Source organism: Eptesicus fuscus, chromosome 8 (assembly GCF_027574615.1).
Source record: "Eptesicus fuscus isolate TK198812 chromosome 8, DD_ASM_mEF_20220401, whole genome shotgun sequence".
Taxonomy (NCBI): Eukaryota; Metazoa; Chordata; class Mammalia; order Chiroptera; family Vespertilionidae; genus Eptesicus; species Eptesicus fuscus.
Window position 1 is genome coordinate 7,971,467 of NC_072480.1, and position 24,195 is coordinate 7,995,661.

Consider the following 24,195-nt stretch of genomic DNA (forward strand, 5'->3'; position numbering starts at 1 on the left):
GTTGGGTTTGATTCCAGTCAAGGGCACATGCCTCCATTGCAGGCTAGATCCCCGGCCCAAGTTGGGGCGGGTGCGGGAGGCAACCAATCGATGTGTCTCTCTCACATCAATGTTTCTCTCTGTCTGTATCTACCCTTCCCTTCCACTGTCTCTAAAAAAAATCAATGGGGAAAGAATATCCTTGGGTGAGGATTAACAAACAACAATAAAAGTTGTGGTGACTGCAGAAAATAATGCTGCTGCTGGCAACACAAGGGCTACAAAGAGAAAGAAGTAACCAGATAATCATGCTGTGAGATACACAGGTCCAGGGAGCTATGGAAGAACAGAGGAGAAGTGCTCACTCGGGGCGGTCCCAGGAGAACTTTGACAAATTGAGAGGCAGGCCTGGTGGATGAGGTAGGTGTATAGGAAGGCGCAGAGCCCAAGAGGGAGCAACAGCTGAGGGAAGTGCAGGCTGAAATAACCACAGTGGTTGGGGACCCAGTGGTCTGCCAGCCAGTCGATGTGGCCTAGGACTGCTCCTCCTCAATGGGTTCCTGGGAACGGCCATCTCTGAGGCCCTGATGCTTTGCCTGGTGACACACCAGCACAGGTTTTTATGATTTGGACAAGGAAGTAGAAAAAGTGTGCCTTTCAGCATCTGTTCGATTTATCTTCTTTAGAGGCTGGCCAATTAGGACACATTCGTGTTAGTTAACATTCATTCAAATGAGCAAGATGAGCTGTTTGATTTGATAAGCAGCCACTTTCTGTGCAGCTTATCAGAATGTTTGCTAGCTCTGGGCTTCAGGCTCCAATCTCTTCCTTTCTGTTTGCCTGGTTCTTCTGATTCTGCCACCCTGATGGATATTGTTGAACAGCAGATAGTGAGGTAGAAAGCCCATACTCCTAGAATACGGTAAGCCAAGAATTATTAGTATTCTTATTGCTTAGCTAGGGCAAGTTTCTCTGCACACATTTTGCCAAAATGGTTGCCAGATATTTAGTAGATGTTGTCTAGTCTATGTATTTTGGCAAACTATTGACAACTCCAGTGAACCCATTGTGCATAATATCAATAATTTGTATTTCATGTTTGATAAGTATCCCCAAATAAATAGAATATTGAAGTATATAAAAGCATTTTTCTATTTCAGCCAAACCTTGAATTCCCAGAAATTAAAACCAATTTTAATAAAAACCTTTTTATTGCCTTATTTTAATTTTAAATACTGGTACTTAAACACTTGTTATTTCATTAAATTTTCTTTTTTTTTTTTTTTTTTATGAATGCCAAAGCATTCCTTAAGGTAGTTCATTTTATTCCAAGAAATTCAAGGTCACACTCATAACACCCCACTAGATTTCACCACCCCTGCTAAGCTAGGAGTGTCCTCAAAAGTGCACCTTAGTTGCACTAAGTTAGTTACACCTTAGTTGCACTAAGTTTAGTTGCTTGGGCATCGTCTTGTGTATCAAAGGGTTGCTTGTTCCATTCTGGTCAGGGCACATGCCCAGGCTGCAGGCTTGATCCCCAGTGGGGCATGTAGGAGGTAGCCGATCTATGTTGTGCTCTCACATCGATACTTTTCTCCCTTTCTCTCTCTCTAAAAATCAATAAACTATTCTTAAAAAAAAAAAAAAGTGCATCTTTATAGGTGTCCTCCCAATCTGATGCTGTCTCCTTTTAGGCACTTAATAACTCTTTAATCAGGGTGTATTGAATAAATGGATAAATCATGAAATGTATTATTTTGTTAAATTGTTTTGTTTTTGTTGACTAGTTTTGTTGATATAGTTCTACTATGCCAAATGGAAGGGGCCATTGGATGCTGCGACACAGGATACAACAGGAAGTCAACCTGGCAGAATGGGCAAGAGCCCTGTTTTGTTTGGAGTCAGGAGACATGAATTAGATTTGTTTCCACCCTTCCTAGGACATGTGTCCTTTGACGCACCGTTTTCTCTCCCATTGTACCTGTATGGGGATAAATGTCAACTTTAGAGTGTGGTAGTAAGGGGAAAAGTTATATTTTTGTGAAGCCTTAACATAGTACTTGACTTTAGAGATGCTTAGTTCAAACTTTGTACTATTTCTTAGTCATCAGATGCTTTCTGCAGGCCTGTATGTCTAAAAGTCTAAAATCCTCTGAAAAATGTCTCATATTTGTCTAACAGGTTACAACCTCAAAAGGCTGTCACATACATTGGATCCTCTGATCCTCATGGAAATCTTCTATCTATATATATAAAAGCCTAAGTGACCATTGCAACTGAACAAACAACCGAACAGGCTGCATGGGGCAACCAGGCTGGCACGGGGATTAATGAGGGGTGACCAAACGACTGAGCAGCAGGCTGCATGGGGAGACCAGGTTGGCAGGGGGGTTAGGTCAGGATCGGGCCTAAACTGGCAATTGGATGTCCCCCGAGGGGTCCAGATTGGAGAGGGTGCAGGCTGGGCTGAGGGGACCCCCCCCATGCATGAATTTTGTGCACCGGGCCTCTAGTCCTACCTAATAAAAGAGTAATATGCAAATTAACCATCACTCTGATACAGGCACAAGCCACGCCCACCAGCCACACCCACCAGCCAATCAGAGTGAGTATGCAAATAAACCCAACCAAGATGGCTACAGCCACAGGGAGCAGGAGGGAGGCTTGGCTTTCCCTGGTAACAAAGGAAGCCAAGCTTTCCACGTGCCGTTGCAGGCCTGAGCCTCCACTCAGGCTACAAAGTTTCAATTATAGAAGGTAACCAAATCCAAACAAATGGCGGCAGCTACGGAGCTGGAAGAGCAGGAGGCTAGGGTTGCCCCCTGCTTTCCGCACACCCTGGCTGGCCCAGGCCTCTGCTTAAGGCTACAAAGTTTCAATTATAGAAGATATACACAAACCCCAACAGAAATGGCTGCTGGCCACGGAGTGAGCAGGAGGCTTGGCTCCGCTCCAGGCTACAAAGTTTCAATTGTAGAAGATAAATAAATTCCAACTCTGCTTGGGTTGCCATGTGGCGTGGCTGGCCTGCAAACCACCACAGGCCCCTTGCTCAGGCCGCCCCATGCCCCAAGGGAACCCCCACCCTGATCCGGGTCACCCTTCAGGGCAAACCAGCTGGCCCCCACCCATGCACCAGGCCTCTATCCTATCTAATAAAAGAGTAATATGCAGATTGACCATCACTCCAACATACAATATGGATGCCCTCCTGTGGTCAAAGATCCTGCCCCCATGTGGACACAAGATGGCCACCACAAGATGGCCAGCAGGGGAGGGCAGTTGGGAGGCACCAGGCCTGCAAGGGAGGGAAGTTGGGGGCAAACAGCCTGGCAGGGGAGCAGTTAGACATCAATCAGGCTGGCATTGGAGTGGTTATGGGGTGATCAGGCTGGCAGGCAGAAGCGGTTAGGGGAAATCAGGAAGGCAGGCAGGCAAGCAGTTGGGAACCAGCAGTCCTGGATTGTGAGAGGGATGTCTGACTGCCCGTTTAGGGATCCGACTGCCCACTGGGATCGGGCCTAAATTGGCAGTTGTACATCCCTCAAGGGGTCCCATATTGGAGAGGGTACATGCTGGGCTGAGGGACACCCCCCTCGGTGCATGAATTTTGTGCACCGGGCCTCTAGTATATATATAAAAGTCTAAGTGACTATTACGACCGAATGACTGGAATGACCAGTCGACCAGTTGCTATGACATGCACTGACCACCAGGGGGAATTCATTCAATGCAGAAGCCATCCGCAGTGGTCAGTGTGCTCCCACAGCCAACCTCCCACAGTCCATCCCCCTGGCTGGTCCCTCCTCTTGGCTGGCAGGCCCCGATTGGCCCAGCCCCGATTGGCCCGTCCCTGATCGGGACTGGGCAAGACGCCACGATTGGCCCTGATCTCCGGCCAGGCCTAGGGACCCCACCCATCTGTGAATTTGTGTACCAGGCCTCTAGTATCATTAATAATGACAGTCATCATTGCTAACATTTACTTAGCACTTCTGGCATGCAAGAAACAGTTTCTATCAATGAACTCTCCGTAACTTGTCCAGGTCACACAGCTAATAAGTGGTGTTCTTAAGAACAACAGCCACAATAACAACATCAATAGCCACCACTGATTATGCTTTCATTCTGTTCTAGGCACTTTGTATGTATTATCTCAGTTAATCCTCACCAGCGCCCCCCCCTCCTCCCCAGCAAATAGGTTCTATTTTATTCTCTGTGTAGTTTCAATGTGATAGTGCTAAGAAATGGGACTGAAAATCCAGATGTTCTAGTTGCCACTTTTCCCTGACAGTTCCCAATAAAACTCAGGTTATTTTTACCCATGTTGGGTAAACCAGGACTTTAGAGTGTCCCAGCCTCTTGATATAAAAACCCAGGATGAAAGGGAAGTTACAGAAAAGAGAAGTGACATATTTCAGTGGCACATTTCAGTCTCCAGCCCCCAATGTAAGAAATCTTGCATTTTTAGAAGTGAATTTGGATTTTTACAAATATATTACTGTATTATTTAATGCCTTGAAGATGTAATCAGATTATATTTAAAAAGTATATACCATATTTTCAGGTGTATAAGACGACTTTTTAACCCAGGAAAATCTTCTATATGCCCAGTTGTCTTATACGCCGGGAAATACGGTATTAGAATGTTTATTCTATTCACCACAGATGAATTAAGTCTGTTATATGCAACCAAATCTCACTTGTTTTCCACAATATAGTCTACCTTGTTTTGTGCTTCTTCATTCACTTAATTCTCAAAACGTTCATTGAGCACTTTTATGTCTAGCACTTATATGCTAGACACAGAGAATACAAAGAGTAATAAGGTGTATTCCCTATTTTAAAGAGCATATAATCTGGTGAGTAAACTGAGAAACAAATAAGCATAATTGTTGTGCAACATGATAAATACTGTATGTGAATGTAGAAAGGCTATAGGGCCATAGGGAGCAACTCTGTTCTCTGAGCTTGGTTATGGACAGCAGGGTAACAGTTGAGCTGGTTCTGGTAGAGATTCAGTAAGAGAAAGGCTATCCAGATCGAGGAGGGCCTGTTCACCAGAGCAAGATTACAGGTATTCAGGAGAAGCATGAGTATGGTGGTAGGGTTGAGCTGGATGGGCAATGAAAGGAGTCACCAGTGATGAGACTGGCAGGCCATCCAGTGAGATTATAAAAGGCATAGGGGCAGAACTAAGGAGTTTAGAATATAATGTGTGCAGACAAATCTACCTATACAGGAAATTTAGACAAGGCAATGCTACTTTTATATTTTCCATTCTAACTATTCAATTTAGCACATGTATTGGGAGAACAATAGAAGTCAGCACATAAGGTATAGTTTCATTAATTTTTTCTACCCTATAATCTAAAAAAAAATCTCTTTGTGATGCAAAAATAATAGTACTTTATTTAATTTTCTTCTTTCTTTGGTGGTGTTTATATGGTTTTTGTCTTGTTACCTCTTTTATAAACTTTTCAAGGAGGACCATGTCACTTAGCTTTTCCTTCATTATTAATGAAATATTTACACTATAAAGAAATGTAGGAAAAAGGGGAAAAATTCACCCAGAGTGCCACAATATAAACCTAGCCATCCTATATAATAAAGAGGTAATATGCAAATTGACTGTTGCTCCAACACACAAGATGGCCATCCCCATGTCATCAAAGATGGCTGCCCCCATGTGGACACAAGATGGCCGCCACAAGATGGCCAGCACGGGAGGGCAGTTGTGGGCGATCAGGTCAGCAGGAGAGGGCAGTTGGGAGGGACCAGGCCTGCAAGGGAGGGTAGTTGGCGGCAATCAGGCCTGCAGGGGAGGGCAGTTGGGGGTGACCAGGCCTGCAGGGGAGGACAGTTGGGGGTGACCAGGCCTGCAGGGGAGGACAGTTGGGGGGGACCAGGCCTGCAGGGGAGGGCAGTTAGGGGTGACCAGGCCTACAGGGGAGGGCAGTTGGGGGTGACCAGGCCTGCAGGGGAGGGCAGTTAGGGGTGACCAGGCCTGCAGGGGAGGGCAGTTGGGGATGACCAGGCTGGCAGGGGAGGGCAGTTAGGGGTGACCGGGCCAGCAGGGGAGGGCAGTTGGGGGCAACTAGGTTTGCAGGGGAGGACAGTTAGGGGCAACCAGGCCTGCATGGGAGAGCAGTTAGGGGCAATTGGGCCAGCAGAGGAGCAGTTAGGCATCAATCAGGCTGGCAGAGGAGTGGTTAGGGGGTGATCAGGCTGGCAGGCAGAAGCGGTTAGGGGCAATCAGGAAGGCAGGCAGGTGAGCAGTTGGGAGCCAGCAGTCCCGGATTGTGAGAGGGATGTCCTACGGCCCATTTAGGCCCGATCCCACCGAGCCTAAACGGTCAATCAGACGTTCGGATTGGGCCTAAACGGGCAGTCGGACATCCCTTGTGGGGTCCCAGATTGAAGAGGGTGCAGGCGGGGCTGAGGGACACCCCCCCGTGCACGAATTTCATGCACTGGGCCTCTAGTCTATATATATATAAAACCCTAATATGCAAATAGACTGAATTGTGGAACAACCGAACAACTGGTCGCTATGCACAGAACATGGTGGGTGTTGTCAGCAGGTGGCAGAGCACAGAACATGGTGGGCATAGGCCCCAGTGGGATGGTGGAGCAGGTGAGTGGGGTGTCAGACCAAGGCCGGGCACCAGTTGCTATCATCGGGGCAAGCCTCTTTACTTCCATGCGCCGTGGTCCTGCCTGGCACTCGCACCTGCTGCTGGCACCCGGCGCTGGCCCTGATCACTTGGCACTGTCAGCGGGTGCGAGAAGCGGCTGCCAGCCCTGATCGCCCCTCAGGGCTTCTCCACCTCCCCCTGCTCCTGAGGGTCAATTGGGGCTAGCAGCCACCTCTCACACCTGCTGCCGGCGCTGGAGCCACCGCTAGCACCCACTGCCAGCACCGGCCCTGCTCGCACCTGCAGCCAGTGCTGGAGCCGCTGTTGGCACTCGCTGCCAGCGCCCAGCACTGGTCCCGATTGCTCGGCGCCATCAGTGGGTGAAAGCAGCAGCTGCCAACCCCAATCATCCCTGAGGGCTTCTCCACCTCCCCCTGCTCCTGGGGCACAATCAGGACAGCAGCTGCCACTCACACCCGCTGAAGGTGCTGGCCCCACTCGCACCTGCTGCTGGTGCCAGGTGCCAGTCCTGATTGCTCGGCGCTGTCAGTGGGTGTGAGCGGTGGCTGCTGGCCCCAATCGCCCCTTAGGGCTTCTCTACCTCCCCCTGCTCCTGAGGGGCGATTGGGGCCAGCAGCTGCCTCTCGCACCTGTTGCCGGCAATGGCCCCACTTGCACTCGCTGCCGTTGTCAGAGCTGCCACTCACACCCGCTGCTGGTGCCAGACCCGCTAGCACCTGCAGCTGACACTGGAGCTGCTGTTCGCACCGCTGCCAGCACCCAGCGCCGGTCCCGATCGCTTGGCGCCATCAGCAGGTGCAAGCAGCGGCTGCCAGCCCCAATCACCCCTGAGGGCTTCTCCACCTCCCCCTGCTCCAGTGGGGAGATCGGGACAGCAGCTGCCACTCACACCCCCTGAAGGCGCTGGCCCCACTCACACCCCCTGAAGGCGCTGGCCCCACTCACACCTGCTGCTGGTTCTGGCCCCAATTTTTCCTCACCATCAGCGGGTGCAAGCGGCACTGGCGCCATTAGCCTGTGGGAGTGGCAGAGGAAGCGGGGATGCCAGCAGATAGGGGACCGGGGACTGCGGCAGGAAGGGCAGGTGGGGGCACAGAGGATGGGCCGAGACCCTCCCCTGTGCCCACAGCAGCCTCGCGGCCCACAGTTCCTTTCAAGGTGCACAAATTCGTGCACTAGACCCCTAGTTGATAATATTTTTAATATAAAATAGGTCTATTTTATGAAGTCAAAATCATGCTTCTAGCTTGTTGTCAATTGCCTTTACAAGAATATGCTACTATAGTTATCTGCCTTCCTCAGTCATTAGTACAGGATACCAGGAGAGTATTCTGTCCAAACTAGTTGCTCAATTATGGTATTCAATGACTGTGTCTCTTTTTTCCTCATATTTTGTGTAAATGCTTTGATATATATATATACCCTCTTTTCCATATTAGTTTAATTCCATATAATTTTTATGTTTGTTTTTTACTTTTAAAAATTAACATATTAAAAAAATTTTGAGATCATGTCGAGAAAGATAACTTGCAGCATACCTTTCATGGAATGTGATTTTATCTTCTGACCCCAATCCTGTGTCTACACAAGCAACGAATTGCATGGTTGGGTAATTGCTGGATGATTTTGAGATATGCAAGGGGGGAAAGGAAGGCTATGGCCAAGAAGCTGGAAAAGCAATAAAAGCTGCTTGAGTTCACTAAAAATGAGTCATTCATTTGACAAACTTAAAAATGATATTTTTATTGCCCTGATAATTGGATCTGTTCAGGCAGCTGAAATGACCATCTGGGTTGTGTGTGTCCAGGCTGTGTTCAGGTGCGCTCCAGGTGCACTGCGTGGCCAGCAGTTGACACATCAGCCTGCCCAACTCTGCTTCCTTTGTTACTGTTTGTTTTGTTATTGTTTTTCTTGAGCTATTTGGCCCACAGTTCTGGTTCTCTGCTATGGTTTCTTTTGAAGTAGTCAAATTATTTGCCCAGGGTCTCTGTTACTTTACGAAGATTCAACCCTAAAGGGAAACTGAACCCTTGTTTCTCTACCTGATAGATGGAGCCACCAGATAAGTTTTCATGTTAAAAAAGTCTACTCCCATGCTATGCTCTGGATCTACATTTGTTTCTACATTTTAGATCATTTCTGGTGAAGATAAAGAGGCTTGGGTTATCTTTTATTGAAATGTTAGATTAGTGCCTCCAATTTCATCACTGGTAAATTAAGTTTAGGTGTTTTTAAATGAATGCATATGTTTTTCTGCTGGTATATAATTTGCACTGAACTGGCTTGGGAAACAATGCCAAACGCTAGCTGTGTCTGCTTCTTAGTGGAGTTAAGGTCAAAGATCCAAACAGATTGTTTTGCAAGGTGTAGTGACACAGGGACACTGAAGCCAACCCACCCGGGTTTGTATCCAGCTCTGCCTCTTACTAGCAGTGTGACCATGGGCAAGTGACTCAGCTCTCTCCGAGCCTCAGTTTCCCCTCTTTAAAATGGATATAACAATAGTATCTATCTTCTAGAGTAGTTGAAAGATTAAATGAGTTAACATGCTGAAAACAGTACTTGGCACATAGTGCTTAGCAGGTGTTAATTGTTTTTTTTTTTAATCACTATTATTATCCTGTTGGTGCTGATTGAATCCATGGAATGGAAGGTTTACATACTCACTGTTTAAATGTAATTCTCTATTGGGTGAAGTAGATTGGACACTGGATTCTTGGGTAGAAAATAAAGGCCTGAGAATTCAAAACCAGTAGGAGTTTTGCATATGGTGTGTATGCAAAGTGTTAACTCTAATAACTTACATTTTTAAATATTACATATTATATGCCTGTTGTACCTTTTTAAAGATGATCCTTTTTAGAACATAAATACTATTATCTAGTATATATAAGCAAATCATAAACATTATACAGTAAATATAGAGCACAGTCACTAATTGTTATGAATGTTATCTGTTATATTCTTATCTTTTAGAACTCTTCAACAATAAGTACATTTAATAAGAACCATGGCTTTAAAAGTGCTACTAGAACAAGAGAAAACAGTTTTCACCATTGTAGCTTTACTAGCCTATTTGGTAAGTCAACTCTACTTTCATAAGAATGTGGTGAGCCCTGGTTGGTGTGGCTAAGTTGGTTGAGTGTCGTCCTATGTACCAAAAGGTAGCTGGTTTGATTCCAGGTCAGGCACATGCCTACGTTGCATGTTCCATCTCTCATTGGGGCACGTGCAGGAGCTGATTGATGTTTTGCTCTCTCTCTTCCTTCCTCTCCCTCTCTCTCTCTAAAAAAAATAATAATAATAAAAAATAAAAAAAGAGAGTGGTGGAAGAATTCATATACGTTGTACCAAAACTATTTTCTATGTCTGATTCCATATTTTAAAATTTACTTTCAAATTGCATTTTATAATTGTTACATTTAATTAATAAATCAAAGATTGCTCCTGAGTCTGGACATTTGTAACAATTGTCAAAATTATATTTTCTTTGTTACTTGCCGCCCCATACAGTTATTTCTTTGGGTTTACAGGCATTCCCACAGCACCTAACAAGACCATAGAGTCTGACTTAGAGCCATGACTCACACAGTTTGTGAAGTATTTAGAATTGATTTTTGAAAGTTCTGTTATTTTATTATAGTTATTTATATCCTAGGTTCCAAAAAGCATTAAGGACAGATGGAGGATTTTCATGTTTGAAAGCTTGACACAAAAGATCTATGAAGGTGTTCAAAAGAATTGAAACTTATTTAGTTTGAAGATATAATTATGATCTACAACTCTGAAAAGAATTACTTACACTGAAGGCAGTACTCAGTCTTCTTGGAAGGCAGAATAAGAGGAAACGGGGTCCATTAGAGTCTGAAGTTCAGGCAGCTGTAAGGGAAGCTTCCTTTCTTCCAGTTGAGGCAGTGACACATATCATTGCAGTTGCTTTGCAGTGGGAGGGAATCTCTTACCTCTCTCAAATAAAACCAAACTCCTCTAAGATTGGTAGTCAAGGACAGTTAAGAGAGGCAGAAAGAGATTATTAGACATTTAGCCCCAAATCATGTTAGAGGCCTAAATTCCACCATGAACTCTCCCTTCTGCCTGCTCGGGAGTTCTGTCTTTGCTTTTATATAAGGAGGCTTGCAGATATCCTTACAGATTTTTCTGCTACAAAGTGGAGGTCATTTGTACTGAATAATTGCTCATTATTATAGCCATCAAAAACAATTCAGTGTGCACCTGTGTGTGGTAGGCTTTATCCATAACAGCAGTCACTGTTCTCCCAGTACTTCCTAGAGGTATTTAGCTTTCATTTTGGAAAACAAAATTATAGTCAGGAATGTCATTGAGGGCATTTCTGCTAACGATAAAAGGTTGAAGTGAATGTTGTCACCAATCTGAAATTCTATTATTTTGGACAAGTTTTTTACAAAATACTGTTAAGAAAGCAGAGTAACACAATTTTGTAGGATGATAGTATATAAAGTGAATATACTGTTTTTAGATAAAATAAGAAACAAGGCTATATTTTGAAAATTACTTACAACCTACGTTTTTGCCAAAATAGTCTTTCTATTTAAGTCTTATGCTGTGAACCAAAGTATATCATTATGTCCTATTTAAATGGTTAAATGGTAATTAGTAAGCATATAAGTTCATATTTACATAGTACTTTTAATTTGAATCATTCAGAGTGTTTGGCTACCATTGTCATCTTCATCATCATCAAGAGTTTTACTGATCTCAAGATTGTCAGAAGTTTTTGAAAGACAATCTCTAAATAAATGCAGTTCACCTGAAAAGGTTGAAATTCCTACATCAAAACTGGGTGGCAGATATGTGTAAAGGATAATAGGATAAAGGGTAATAGAATATGTGTAAAGGATAATTCCTGTAGCTATACTAATTTATTTCATTTATTTATTTATTCAATTCATTATCCTTGAATATGCTTATATTTCTTGATAATCAAAAATATAGTTTTGAAAATCAGAATCTTTGAGATTGCAAAGAACCTTGGGTCTCTGCATGACTGTTCTTTTACTAATATACATCCTCCTAAAAAAGAGAGCATCTTTTAAGTCATTTTTTACCTTGGGTCCTCAGAAATGTATCAGAGGAAGATAGCAGTTGATTCCAAGAAAAAGGGAACCTCACTCAGAGAATACAGAAAAGAATCAGACATATTAATTTATTTGTTCCACTTATATATTCATAAAGGTTTTTTTTCCCTAAAGTGAAAATTAAATTGGCCTCACTCTGAGTTAATGTTTACATTCAGTGATTATGGGAATTATACTGATGATATTGTGTCTTCCTTGCAAAAAATGCAATTAACTTACTTTAATATAATGCTTTATGAAACATTTTTTTTTCAGGTATGTAAAGTGATTTGTGAAACAGGGGATTGTAGACAACAAGAATTCAAGGATCGGTTTGGAAATTGTGTTCTCTGCAAGCAGTGTGGACCAGGCATGGAGCTGTCTAAGGTATGGTATGCATGGTAAAGTTGTAGATCTGTGTTCTTTAAATGTAGTATTTTTAGCTAAATTCTTTTAGTTAATTACTAGTGAAGATGTGGACACCATGGCAGAATTCTTGGTTCATTGTGTCACTTTAGCCAAATAGAACACAATTTCCTCTTCAATACATTTGACTGTGTGTTTTACTGAGAAAAAAGAAGCAGGTCCTAATAACCAGAATTCAATAAATGTCATTGTTTTATATAACTTAGTGTTTATTGTATTTTATGGAAAGACTAGAATTATTAAGATTTTTTGTATTAATTAAAAAGAATTGATAGTCTACTAAAGATTTAAAAATAAAGCATTGATGCCCTGACTGGTTTGGCTCAGTAGATAGAGTGTTAGCCTGCGGACTGAAGGGTCCCAGGTTCGATTCCGGTCAAGGGCATGTACCTTGGTTGCAGGCACATCCCCAGTAGGAGGTGTGCAGGAGGCAGCTGATCAATGTTTCTCTCTCATTGATGTTTCTAACTCTCTATCCCTCTCCCTCCTCTGTGTAAAAAAAAAATAAATAAATAAAATATATTAAAAAAATAAAGCATTGATAACAGAAAGTGGTAATGCTCACATACTGAGACTTTTCTTTCTTAAAATGAATGTTATCCTCTGAGAATCTGAGAGGAAAGGTGGGGGTGGCTGGGTGGGAAGAGATCAACCAAAGAACTTGTGTGCATATATACAAGTTATTGGACACAGACAATAGGGTGGTGAAAGCCTGGGATGAGGGGTGGGCTAGAAGAGATCATTGGAGGGGAGGGGAAGGGGGGCATATGTAATACTTTCAACAATAAAGATTTAAAACCAAAACAAAACAAGAAAAATGAATAAATTGCAATTACGGAAAAATAAATGAATGTTACCATTGCTAGTCAAGAAGTAGAGCTCAGTGGTCTCTTAAGTAATGATGCTCCAAGAGAGCAGTTCTTTTCCAAACCAGGGTTTTGAACATTTCTTTGACAATGCAAGTATTATCAATCTCCCCAGGTTGAGTGTATGTTACTCCCAGGGTCATTTTAAAATATATTCATTTTAACCAGTATTTGTTAAGAAACACTATGTGTGTGTGCTAGCATATTTCCAAGTCATGGATATTCTTGGGGCTCTTCTTTTTTGAGAGCAGGTTCAGAAATATATATCTATTTGCTTTATTTTCTGACCTTTTGAAGATGTTACTAGTTGTGGAGAATTGATGTATCATTTTTTTGTTGTTCTAAATAAAGCATCAAAGTCTTCCTGTTAGAAAAGGAACAAAATTTTTATTTTTATTTAAAGTTACTTTTAAAAGAGAAGTCATTTGCCCCTACAGACTGCCATTATTTAAAGTTGAGTGTTGTCATTCATAGATTTTTTGATCAATGATCTACAAACAGCAGGACACTAAGATTTATGCATTCCATAGTAATTCCTGGTGCAGGGCCTCTCTCTGGTTGTTGTGTTAAATAAGTGGTGGCTTTCCATATCCTGAGCTTTTCCTTTGGATTGAAACTGGCTGACTTCACCCCGCCGGTGTGGCTCAATGGTTGAGTGTTGACCTATGAACCAGTTGGTCACCGGTCAGGACACATGCCCAGGTTTGTAGGCCCGATCCCCAATAGGAGGCATGCAGGAGGCAGCTGATCAATGATTTTTGTCATTGATGTTTCTATCTCCCCCTCCCTGACCCTTCCTCTATAAAATCAATAAAAATATATTTTTTTTAAAAAAAAAAAAAGGCTGACCTTCAAACTCTGTGTGACATCTACTTAACTATAGCATCTCAGCTGATATATTTTAATCTGTGGATTTTAGTAACATGCATTTTCAAACATAGATTTTGTTCTGTTGGTTATATAAATATTCTTTATAGAAGATCTGCATATCTAGGATCAGTGAACAAAGTAGTTAAAAATGCAATAGTTCCCAGGAGGAAAATAGACTATGATATTTCCACCCCTCAAAAGTTCTTCATTTCCCAAATCTCTGTGAAAATCTAAATGAAACTTTATAGATGCCTAGTTGAGTAAATGATTTCTAAGAAATGCTCCCTAACCTTCATCCTTTGAATCCAGAGATATAACCTCACTATTATTTCTGGAGATTCAAACCAGAGGTTGAAGGTATTATCAGCTCTAATATTTTTTATTTAAAAAAATCTATCTTCTGCCCTAGCTGATTTGGCTCAGTGAATAGAGCATCCGCCTGCAGACTGAAGGGTCCTGAGTTCAATTCCGGTCAAGGGCACATGCCTGGGTTGCAGGCTCGATCCCCAGTAGGGGGCGTGCAGGAGGCAGCCGATTGATGATTCTCTCTCATCATTGATGATTCTCTCCCTCTCCCTTCCTCTCTGAAATCAATTAAAAAATACATACAAAAAAAAGTCAAGGGGATAATTTAGTCTTTTGATTAAGACAACTTTTTATTAATTGTCAGATGACTACATTTATAAATAATGAATTGCTTTTTATCTAGAATGCTAAATATAATAATACATATTATTATTCTACTTCCTATTTAAGATATATTGAAATGTGGCTGTGTCACCAAGGACTGGATTGTTTATTTCATTTCATTTCAATTAATTAAATTTATGTTTCGCCACATGAGGTCATGGCTGTTGTATTGGACAGTGCTGCTCTAGAATCGTGAACTGTCCTCCAGATGTTCTGGCTGAAGACCCACTTCGGAAACAGATAGCTCTCCAAATCGCATTTGCCTGCTGCGCACCCGTGTGTGGTGCTGGAGTTGCTCCCTGGTCAGCCTCCGTCCTGGCCACTGGTTTCAAAGCACCCACCTGTTTCTGTTCCTCTGCAGCTCCTGTTTGGTCTTGCGAAGTGGGTGCCATCCCTGTGGCTCCTCATACCAGGTGGTGCCTACCCTTTGTGTGCCCTCTTGTGCCATCCTGAGCAGTCTCATCCCATTAGCTCTTTTGGTTTCCAGTTCCCTCCCTCAAAGCCCAAGCATCACTTCTTCTTATTTAGGTTCTTTTTAGTAATTCAGCTTAATAAGCAGTTTTCTTATGTCTCTGGGAAAACCCGTGACCCATCTCTGAGCCATTTGGAGTCTGTTTTGAGGATTTTATCCATTGAGCCATATTTAGTTGTCCTTTCTTCCTCTACAAGGTTTAATTTTTGAAAGTTTATGAGAAGGGTAATTGATAGTGTCTTTTTCCAATTTCTGAGGCAAAAAAATACAAAATGTTGTTTACATTGCTCCATAAGAAGTACATGCTGGGTGTCTTGAGTAGTGAATATGGGTAGGAGTATTACACAGACATCCTTTCGGCTCATGAGAATAAATACCATTCGTATATGTGAGAGAGGATGAGTTTTGTTTTCCTGAGTGACTACATAGATTTTTACTTCTTACTCTAAAATTTGCTCAGCCACGGCCCCTCCTCTTTACTGAGCATTTATGCCAACAATGTGCTTTTAACATGATTGCCTCCCAGCAGTAAATCAGGAAACTCATTTTTGGATAAACTACTTGAAACAGACTTCAAGTCTCTGGCATGATTTTCAAAGTAAGCTTTTCTAACCAATTATTGGGGTGACTTTAGTTAATATGAGAAAATTAATTCTTGTAAACAGCAGCATACTTCTCTCCACATGGGTGCATGTCTGGCTTCATATTTTTAAAGACATCTACTTTTGGGAAAACTATTTTCATCCATATGAAGAAAATCACACACAAAAAAATCAATGCAATTTGCAAGCATAAAAAAGATTCATTTTTGCCATTTAATTGCTATGTTGCTCACTTTATTTATGTTTAATTGTCCTAATCGAGCCCTGTGGTGTTTGGCAAATATTAACAAGCTCTAGCTTGTAATTTTCCTTATAAAAATTTAACTACAGATTTTCATAAACTGAGAGTTGTCAGGGGGTATGTCTTTGGTGTTGTTTTATGAAAGGAAATTTAAAAAGCTGATTTCTAAACACCAGCCATGTAAATCTAATTTGTCATTTCCATTTGTATGCCCTAGATTTTCTCCACAAGTAACTTCTTCTTTGTGCAGACTTGAACTTTTAAAGTTCAAAGAACCAAATTTAATAGCTTATTGGCTGTACAAATAAATAGAGCTTTAGACCCAAGGCCCCAGAATGTGTTTTCTGGACAGTTGATCGTCTGTGAGGATCCTGTGGCCTGAGGAACTGCTCCTCGGAGATGTAGGAATAGGTGGGATCCGCTTGTGATTTTGTTCAGTGCTGGCTTTGCAGAGAGAAAAGGGAGACGGGGATTTGAGGACTGTTTACTTTGAGTCATTTTGCTACTGTGAAGCCACCAAATGTGGCTTACAAGTATTGGGCAGAGTGACAGAGCTATCCTGTCGCCAGCTTGGGTGGAAGCAGCCCAGATGGATCCAGCCCTCTCTTGCCTTGGAACCATCGCCAAAAAAGGCTGCTCACACCTCCACCCCCACCCTAGACAGACCCTCACCCTTATTTGCCCCCACCCCCAACTCCACTCCACCAGACCAGGAGGATCTTACCAAGTGGGAGACATTTTCATAAACTTTACACAGTTTTGCTCCCTGGAATAAAATAAAAATAACTTTAGGAAATACTGCCTTAAACAAAATCCATCGATTTGTTTATTCAGCAAGTACTTATTACTCACCAGCCTATTGTGTATTATTAAAAAAAATTCATTGGTAAAAATGGTAAGGTCGACTTTATTCAGGACCTTTGCAGTAGATATAGGGACAGTGCAATGGGATTTACAGCAGGGAGAGAGATTGGGCTTGACTCCAAATACAGCATGGGCAAGAGGGAATTAGAACCAAGGAGCAGGGTGAGGGTCAGGAGTAAGGGGGTTTCTGGCTAAAGCCGACCTGACATGGTGTTCAGGCATCACCTTGGGGATGGTGGAGGATAAGGAACTCTATCAGATACTGAGGGTGGGGCTCCTGGTTAAATTGACTTAGTGAAAATCTTGCCAAAACTGGATTTTGCAAGGGCTTGCACAGATGGGCCTAGGAGAAGCTTCAGGAACCTACTAAAGTTTGATCAAGCCAAGACTCCTTGTCAGTACCAGGTGCTATGATAGGCTCTTGGGAAAGAGTGGTAAAGGGAGATGTCAAGTACAAAGAATTGTTAACTTATTGCATGATTTTCAGAACTAGGAACCCTACAGCAATGTTGTTGTTGTTTTTTTAATTGTATTTTTAAAAATTTGTATATCTATTTTCCCACCTCAAAGTTTATTAGTAAAAAGATTTTCTCAGGGATTCAGGGAAGGTATTTCCTTCAAGTTTTTAAGATGCCAGGTGCCTGAATATAGTCTTTATTTATTCAGAAATAAAGACTATAGGATTATTTTAAAGCCCAAGTACATACCTACAATTGATATTAATGGAAGACCATGTTCCAAAAATAAAACATAAAACACACGTATCTTATTCTGAAGCCCAGGCCAATGACTGACTTACTCTTCCCTACCCTCCTTATCCTTCCTCACCAAACACACACACACACACACACACACACACACACACACACACACCACAGAGTCCTTCTCATGAAATAATGAGGAGAACCCTAGTGCAACTGGGAAAGTGTCAAAGAGAAGAAAGAGGTTAAAGCAATAAAAGCAAATTTTATTCAGGAACTATTGCCATAGGGAAAAAGAGACCTCAGATAGAACTAGGCTCAATTCCAAATACAACATGGACAAGTGAGGATTTATAACCAAGGAGCAGAGTCAGTATGGGACATTACTAAGAGGAAACATCAGAGTACAGGGGATTCTGGCTAAACAGACTTAACAGGATTGTTACTCAGGCAGGCCAGAGTGATCAGACATCACCTGAGGGATGGTGGTTGAGGAAATTTGATCAGACACAGGATAAGCAGTATGAGGTGGGTGGGGTGGTGGTATAGATTGAAGCTAAACTTACTTGACAGGATTTTTGGACAACTGGGCTCTTAAGGACAAGGCCTAAGAACAAGGCCTTGTTGAAAATGGCTCAGAGCAGCTTGTAGAGTTTAGTCAAGGAGAGAGTTTGTCAAAAGGCTAAGCCTGAACACAGCATGACTAGCCTACTCTCTTCTTTCAGTAATCTGTTTTATTTTACCAAAAAACTCACTCATACCTTTTCTTCTATTCCCAAGTGTAATATAATAGCTGGCCACAGAAAATAATATGCCTAAGGAAATTGTCCCTCTCTATTCAAAAGTAATGAGAGAAAAACCCCCAAAGATTTGATACTGTTTTTATTAAATGCACAATTAGATCAGTGATGTGCACTGGTGAAATTCACTAAACATGTTGCCCTCTATGTCCCATCCCTTGAGACACAGTGATAGCTAAGGACATCTGCAGAGTTGAGGAAGCTAACGCCATTCGATGGGGACATCTCCATATGTTGGTCTGAGGGACTCTCCAAGATGCTTTGAGTGGGAACAATAAAAAAATTAGTTGCAGAACAGTGGTACATATGGAGAATATTTCTGGCAGGTTATCCCAAAACCTGATAACAGTGTTTGCCTGTATGGAGGGAGTAGGAACTCAAGAGACTAGAGATGGGAAGGAATGTGTATTTTTTATTTTATTTTGAGAAAGATCTTGTATGTTATAGTAATTTTACAACATGAAAGGTTATAAAAAGAGAAGGAAAAAGAAATGGTCTCTAGCCTCCTTTCTTTTTCTTCTTTATAATTATTTATTGAACTTAATGGGGAAGATTTCAAGGTATTTTAATCACCTAGTTTTACTGAATGAAATAAAAACATCAAAGTAGACATTTATATTAGGGGTAATTTAAAATTTACAGTTGACCCTTGAACAACATAGGGATTAGGGGCACTGATCCCCCTGAGCAGACCTCCAAATTCACAGATTCCTAATCTCAGGTAGAAAATACATATTATGCTGTATAATGTAAAGCCTGGGTTTCAAATAATTATAGCATCTCTGTGTTCCTAGTGCTCTATAAACAGCACAGTTCATTCTTTTTTTTTTTCCTCTTTTTTTAAAAAATATATTTTTATTGATTTTTTACAGAGAGGAAGGAAGAGGGATAGATAGCTAGAAACATCGATGAGAGAGAAACATCGATCAGCTGCCTCCTGCACATCCCCTACTGGGGATGTGCCCACAACCAAGGTACATGCCCTTGACCGGAATCGAACCTGGGACGCTTCAGTCCGCGGGCCGACGCTCTATCCACTGAGCCAAACCGGTTTCGGCTAGCACAGTTCATTCTAAAAGTAATTACTGTCCTGTACACTATACTGTAATTTAATTTCTTGGAAATAACTTCTCTAAATTTTCAATTAATTTAATGTTTGTGGTTAATTTAACATGTAGCTTGTCACTTCATAACTGCAAGCTATTTAATTTTTAAAAGTTTTAAAAGTATAGGCTGGTTTTCTAATATTATCTTTTTTAAATTGGCAAATAATTTAGAGAAAACATATTTAAATAATATTTCCCCAAATAATCTCTATGAAGTTCCCAGGAGACTATATGATTTATAGTACATGCTCAGTACATTGTGGGATTATTTGTGGTAGTAATTGATACAAAGCCTTATTCAACCCCTCACCTAACCATAAAGATTATTATTATTGTCACCAAAACATAAACTCTAAGCAGAAATAGTAAGTTAATACCCAGATAATGAAGGCAAACTATGATGATGGGGAGCATTTTTTTCTGTACATGATTTTGGGCCAGTGTAGAATAGACCCCTAATTTTTTCATGACATCCTCATTCTACAAAATATGATGACATGTAAATAACACAGAGTGATCTATGGTAAAAATGCATTGGTTAAGATAGTTCTTGTGTACAATGTAAACTCTAGGATACAGTCAGGATTCAAAAAATAAGCATGAAGTCTCTGATCCTTTTCAAAAGAGATGAGAAGCCAAAACACCCATTTATATTTGTTCAAGTTCATTTCTATTTGGATCATTTAATCTAGTTTCTTAGGACTGGAGAGAGGAAGTGAATCCTTGGAGACAATGACACTCAGCAAGAACAGGAAACGATAGTTGACTTCCTGCCAGGGGTGTGAAAACAGCAGAACTGCTCACATACACACAGAGGTCCCTAGTTTTTTGTATTATAGCACATTGCAGCAGTTGGCTCAATCAGATAAAGTTAAATTATATTTTAACTAGAAGCCCGGTGCACAAATTCATGCACGGGTGGGGTTCCTCAGCCTGGCCGGCGATTGGGGCGATTGGGGCAATTGGGGCCAGCTGGCAGGGGGCAGGGGGGGGGAGAGACTGTGGGAGGTTGGCTGTGAGAGCACACTGACCACCAAGGGGGCAGCTCCTGCGTTGAGCATCTTCCCCCTGGTGGTTAGTGCGTGTAAGAGCGACCGGTTGTTCAGTTGACAAGTCATAATGGTCGCTTAAGCTTTTATATATATAGATTACCCTTTTTTAAAAGGCAGGCAATTGCAATTCATTTTAGAGAAATTTTGATTTAGTAAAAATGTTTTAAATGGAAAGCAATGTTTTAAGTAACCTTGAAAAAATTGGGGTCTGAAGATTCCCTGTTCCCAGTGATTATATGTTAACCAGGAAAGTTGCCATAGGTATCATGTATTTGACGAATGCCCACTCTGTGCTTCATTTACAGTTTAGAGGCTTAATAGGTTTTACTGCTTATTCCTCAAAACAACTTTGTAGGGCAGGTGTTATTATCTCCATGTCTCTGAGGATCAGAGAGTTTCCAAAATAACTTAGCCGACAAGTGGCAGAGTTGGCATTTAATCTCCTGTGACTTTAGCTTCAATGTAGGAAAATACACACTTTCCCTCCTCTACCAACCTGGCTTGAAAAAAAAAATGTCAAACTTTACTCCCAGTTAATATACCTCTTCTGTCTCTTTCTCCTTTCTCTCCCTTTGTTTTCCCTTTTACTCTCCCTTTTCCCCATCTTTGTTGTGTTTTAACTTGTATATGAGAACCTTACCGTCCAAGCTGCCTGGATCAAATCATGATCTTGAAAAATTGTCTTTGTGGAGATGCTGAGCCTGTGAATGGGGAGGTCCGCACCGTCCAGGGGCTGACCAGGGCTTACGTGCTTGCCTTGATCCTGGGAGATGGGGTGGAGCCTCCCTTCTATGCTTAAGAAAGCCTTTGGATTAGCTGAGCTTTCTCAACAGCTGAGTTCTCGGCACACACTTCTCTCTCCAGGCAGGCCCACACTGCCCAGGGACAGAGCACCAAAAAAAAAAAAAAAAAAGTGTTGGTCTCTCCACAAAGACCTAGTACATGACCCAAGAAAATCTTTGTGAATTTCTTTATATATCTTTATTTTTTTATTGCTAGAGTAATGGATGCTTTTTGCAAAAAATACCTAAATTATTACAGAATTATAAAAATTGAGAATAGTAACTCAATTCCTCTAATTCCTGTTAATGGTTTTAAAGAAATTCTAATTTGTGAATTAGTTCTTCAAATCAAGTGGTTGGGTTTTTTCCTCCTCCTGTCTGTGCTTTGGTTTAGAACAATTGTGTAGCTAGAGCACTCAGAATTAAGAAGGTGGTTAGCCTTTTGCTTTTTTTTTATCACCCCATCTTTGTTTTGCATGTTCAAGTTATACATTTGAAAGACAGGCAGAATAAACAAAAGGAAAGAAAGTGTCACTCCTCCAAAATGTAAATGAGTTCATTAGTAAAAAAAAAAAAGTCTAGATTGGAATGTTATTACTAATATTCTTTAGACTACAGGTTATACTGTCCTTTGTGTTGGTTTTGATTTAATTTTTGGCTAGTAAATATTGCCTAGATAACTATGTATATAAATATGGATGAAGGAATTAAAATATGTAAATGCTATTAAAAATGAGAATTTGAGCTAGTTAGGATTTGCATTCTGGCATCTGTATTTACATCTGAGGAGGCTGAGCCTGAGGGATTTTGTCTGAGCCCTTACTCCCTCTGTGCATACAGTCTTGTGTGTGGATTTGATTAGCATGCTCTTGCATACACGTTCTTCTTGTAGTTCTCAGGCTGCTGACTTTTTTTTTTTTTTAAATGAGCAACCATCTATAGCAACCATCATAAAGTATAGATAACCAGTGTTAACATTTGGTATGTAATCTTTCAGACATCTTCCTATGTATATGTCAGAGAAAGTAGCTGGCCGACCCTAGTGTTATGAAGTCTGACTCTGGAATTAAACTGTGTAGATGCAAATCCTGGTTCTAACATTAGCTATGTCACCTTGGTTAAGGTGCAGACCTTCTGGGAAGCTCCATAATTATATCCATGAAATGGGATAATGATAGTGCTTATCTCATTGGGAAAGGAGTGTGAATTAATGAGAAAATATGTATAAAGTGCTTGGCATAGAATAAGCACCCAATAAATGTTAGTACTCAAATGTTAGTACTCAAGAAATGGGATCATACTTCTAATTCTGTATGCTAATTTATTTTTTGAACAATCACAAACACACATCTGCCTCATTCTTTTTATGGTTGCATTATAATTACATTAGGTGATCTGCTGTAATTTGTTTACTAGTAGTTCCCAAACATGTGGAAAGGATCATAATGTAGGTCAAAGAGCCATTTGTTTTGCCCATTCTTGGAAAAGAGGACTGTGTTCTGACATCCAAGTCCAGAGACACTTAAGAGCTTTAACACCACACAGGTTTATCCAAACAAGAATGTATGTTTTTTAGAGAAATATGTAAGAATCTTCCTACTATCAGACAATGTTAAGCTGCTGAACATTTTAGGGTGCTCTCCACTGGATAGACTTTTAGGCTTGTAAACGTATGAAATTTCATATTATGGGTTATTCTCATTTTCTAAAATACCATTGTTGATATCAAAGTACTTGTTTTCTGCCTTGATAAGTGAATACTGAATATTCACTGACTTTAATCTGAATATTTCCCTGGCTTTAGTCTCTGAACATTCACCAGACTGGCTTAATTAGAAAAGGGATAAGTGCCATAATTCTGCCATAACCTGCAATAATGCAGCAGTGGGGGTCCTGGAGAACCATTATTATTCAAATGATTGTGGCTTCTTGAGTAAAGTGGATGACTAAGTATACCTCTCATAGTAAGAGAGATGATTAGCCGTGGGAGACACATTTGAACTTGCTTAGAGAGCTGCCTTTGTCTCTAGGAGGGCTGGCACTCAGTAATCACTAGAACAGGTCTTCCTTTCATCCCAGCCTCTTTCCTTTTTCATGCTTGCAGTGTTTGAATAGCTTTCTATTGCCTGTTAATCCCCACAGGAATGTGGCTTTGGCTACGGGGAGGATGCTCAGTGTGTGACTTGCCGGCTGCACAGGTTCAAGGAGGACTGGGGCTTTCAGAAATGCAAGCCATGCCTGGACTGTGCGGTGGTGAACCGCTTCCAGAAGGCAAACTGTTCTGTCACCAGTGATGCTGTCTGCGGGGACTGCTTGCCGGGGTAGGTTGGATGATTTCTTTCCCCTTGTAATTATTCTATTGTTCTTAAATAGGCATTTTTCGTTTCCTTTTCCAAGTGTGAATGCACACTGATATTAACCTGAACACATTTGTTGGGTGTTCATGAGTTTGCATCTCAACAGTCACCACTAGATTCTTGGTGCCGGTGCCATGGACTGTGACAGGTGCTTGTTATAAATAAAATGAGTAAATATACTAAGAAAGGAATAATGTCACAGAATTCTAAAAAGTTCCTATAATAAAAGCCTAATATGCTAAGTGTCTGACCATTCGACTGTTCGACCAGTCACTATGACACTATGATGTGCACTGACCACCAGAGGGCAGACGCTCCAACCAGTAGGTTAGCTGGTTGCTGGGGTCCGGCTGATCAGGACTGGGCGAGAGGGGCCAGACATGCCCTGGAGCCCTCCTACAGCCCCTCCATGGCTCCGATTGTGCACTGGTGGGGTCCCTCGGCCTGGCCTGCGTCCTCTCACAATCTGGGAACCCCTCAGGGGATGTCAGAGAGCCAGTTTCAGCCCAATCCCCACAGGCCAGGCCAAGGTACCCCACCGGTGTACGAATCCATGCACCGGGCCTCTAGTATCCTATATAATAAAAGGCTAATATGAAAATAGACTGAACAGTGGAACAACTGAACAACCA

General features: G+C 41.7%; 1 protein-coding gene across 10 annotated transcripts in view; it reads left to right on the forward strand.

The window, feature by feature from the left end:
* TNFRSF19 (TNF receptor superfamily member 19) overlaps positions 1–24,195 on the forward strand; it is a 157,795-nt gene that overhangs the window by 21,025 nt on the left and 112,575 nt on the right. For 9 of the 10 annotated variants that reach the window (XM_008159477.3, XM_028136330.2, XM_054719746.1 and 6 more), the window contains exons 2-4: positions 9,615–9,717; positions 12,011–12,121; positions 23,349–23,527. In XM_008159477.3, the coding sequence (XP_008157699.2) occupies positions 9,649–9,717; positions 12,011–12,121; positions 23,349–23,527 (359 nt within the window). In that variant the 5' untranslated portion in view covers positions 9,615–9,648. Of the gene's footprint in view, positions 1–9,614; positions 9,718–12,010; positions 12,122–23,348; positions 23,528–24,195 lie in introns of those variants that run through there. The other variant, XM_028136332.2, reaches the window with a different exon arrangement.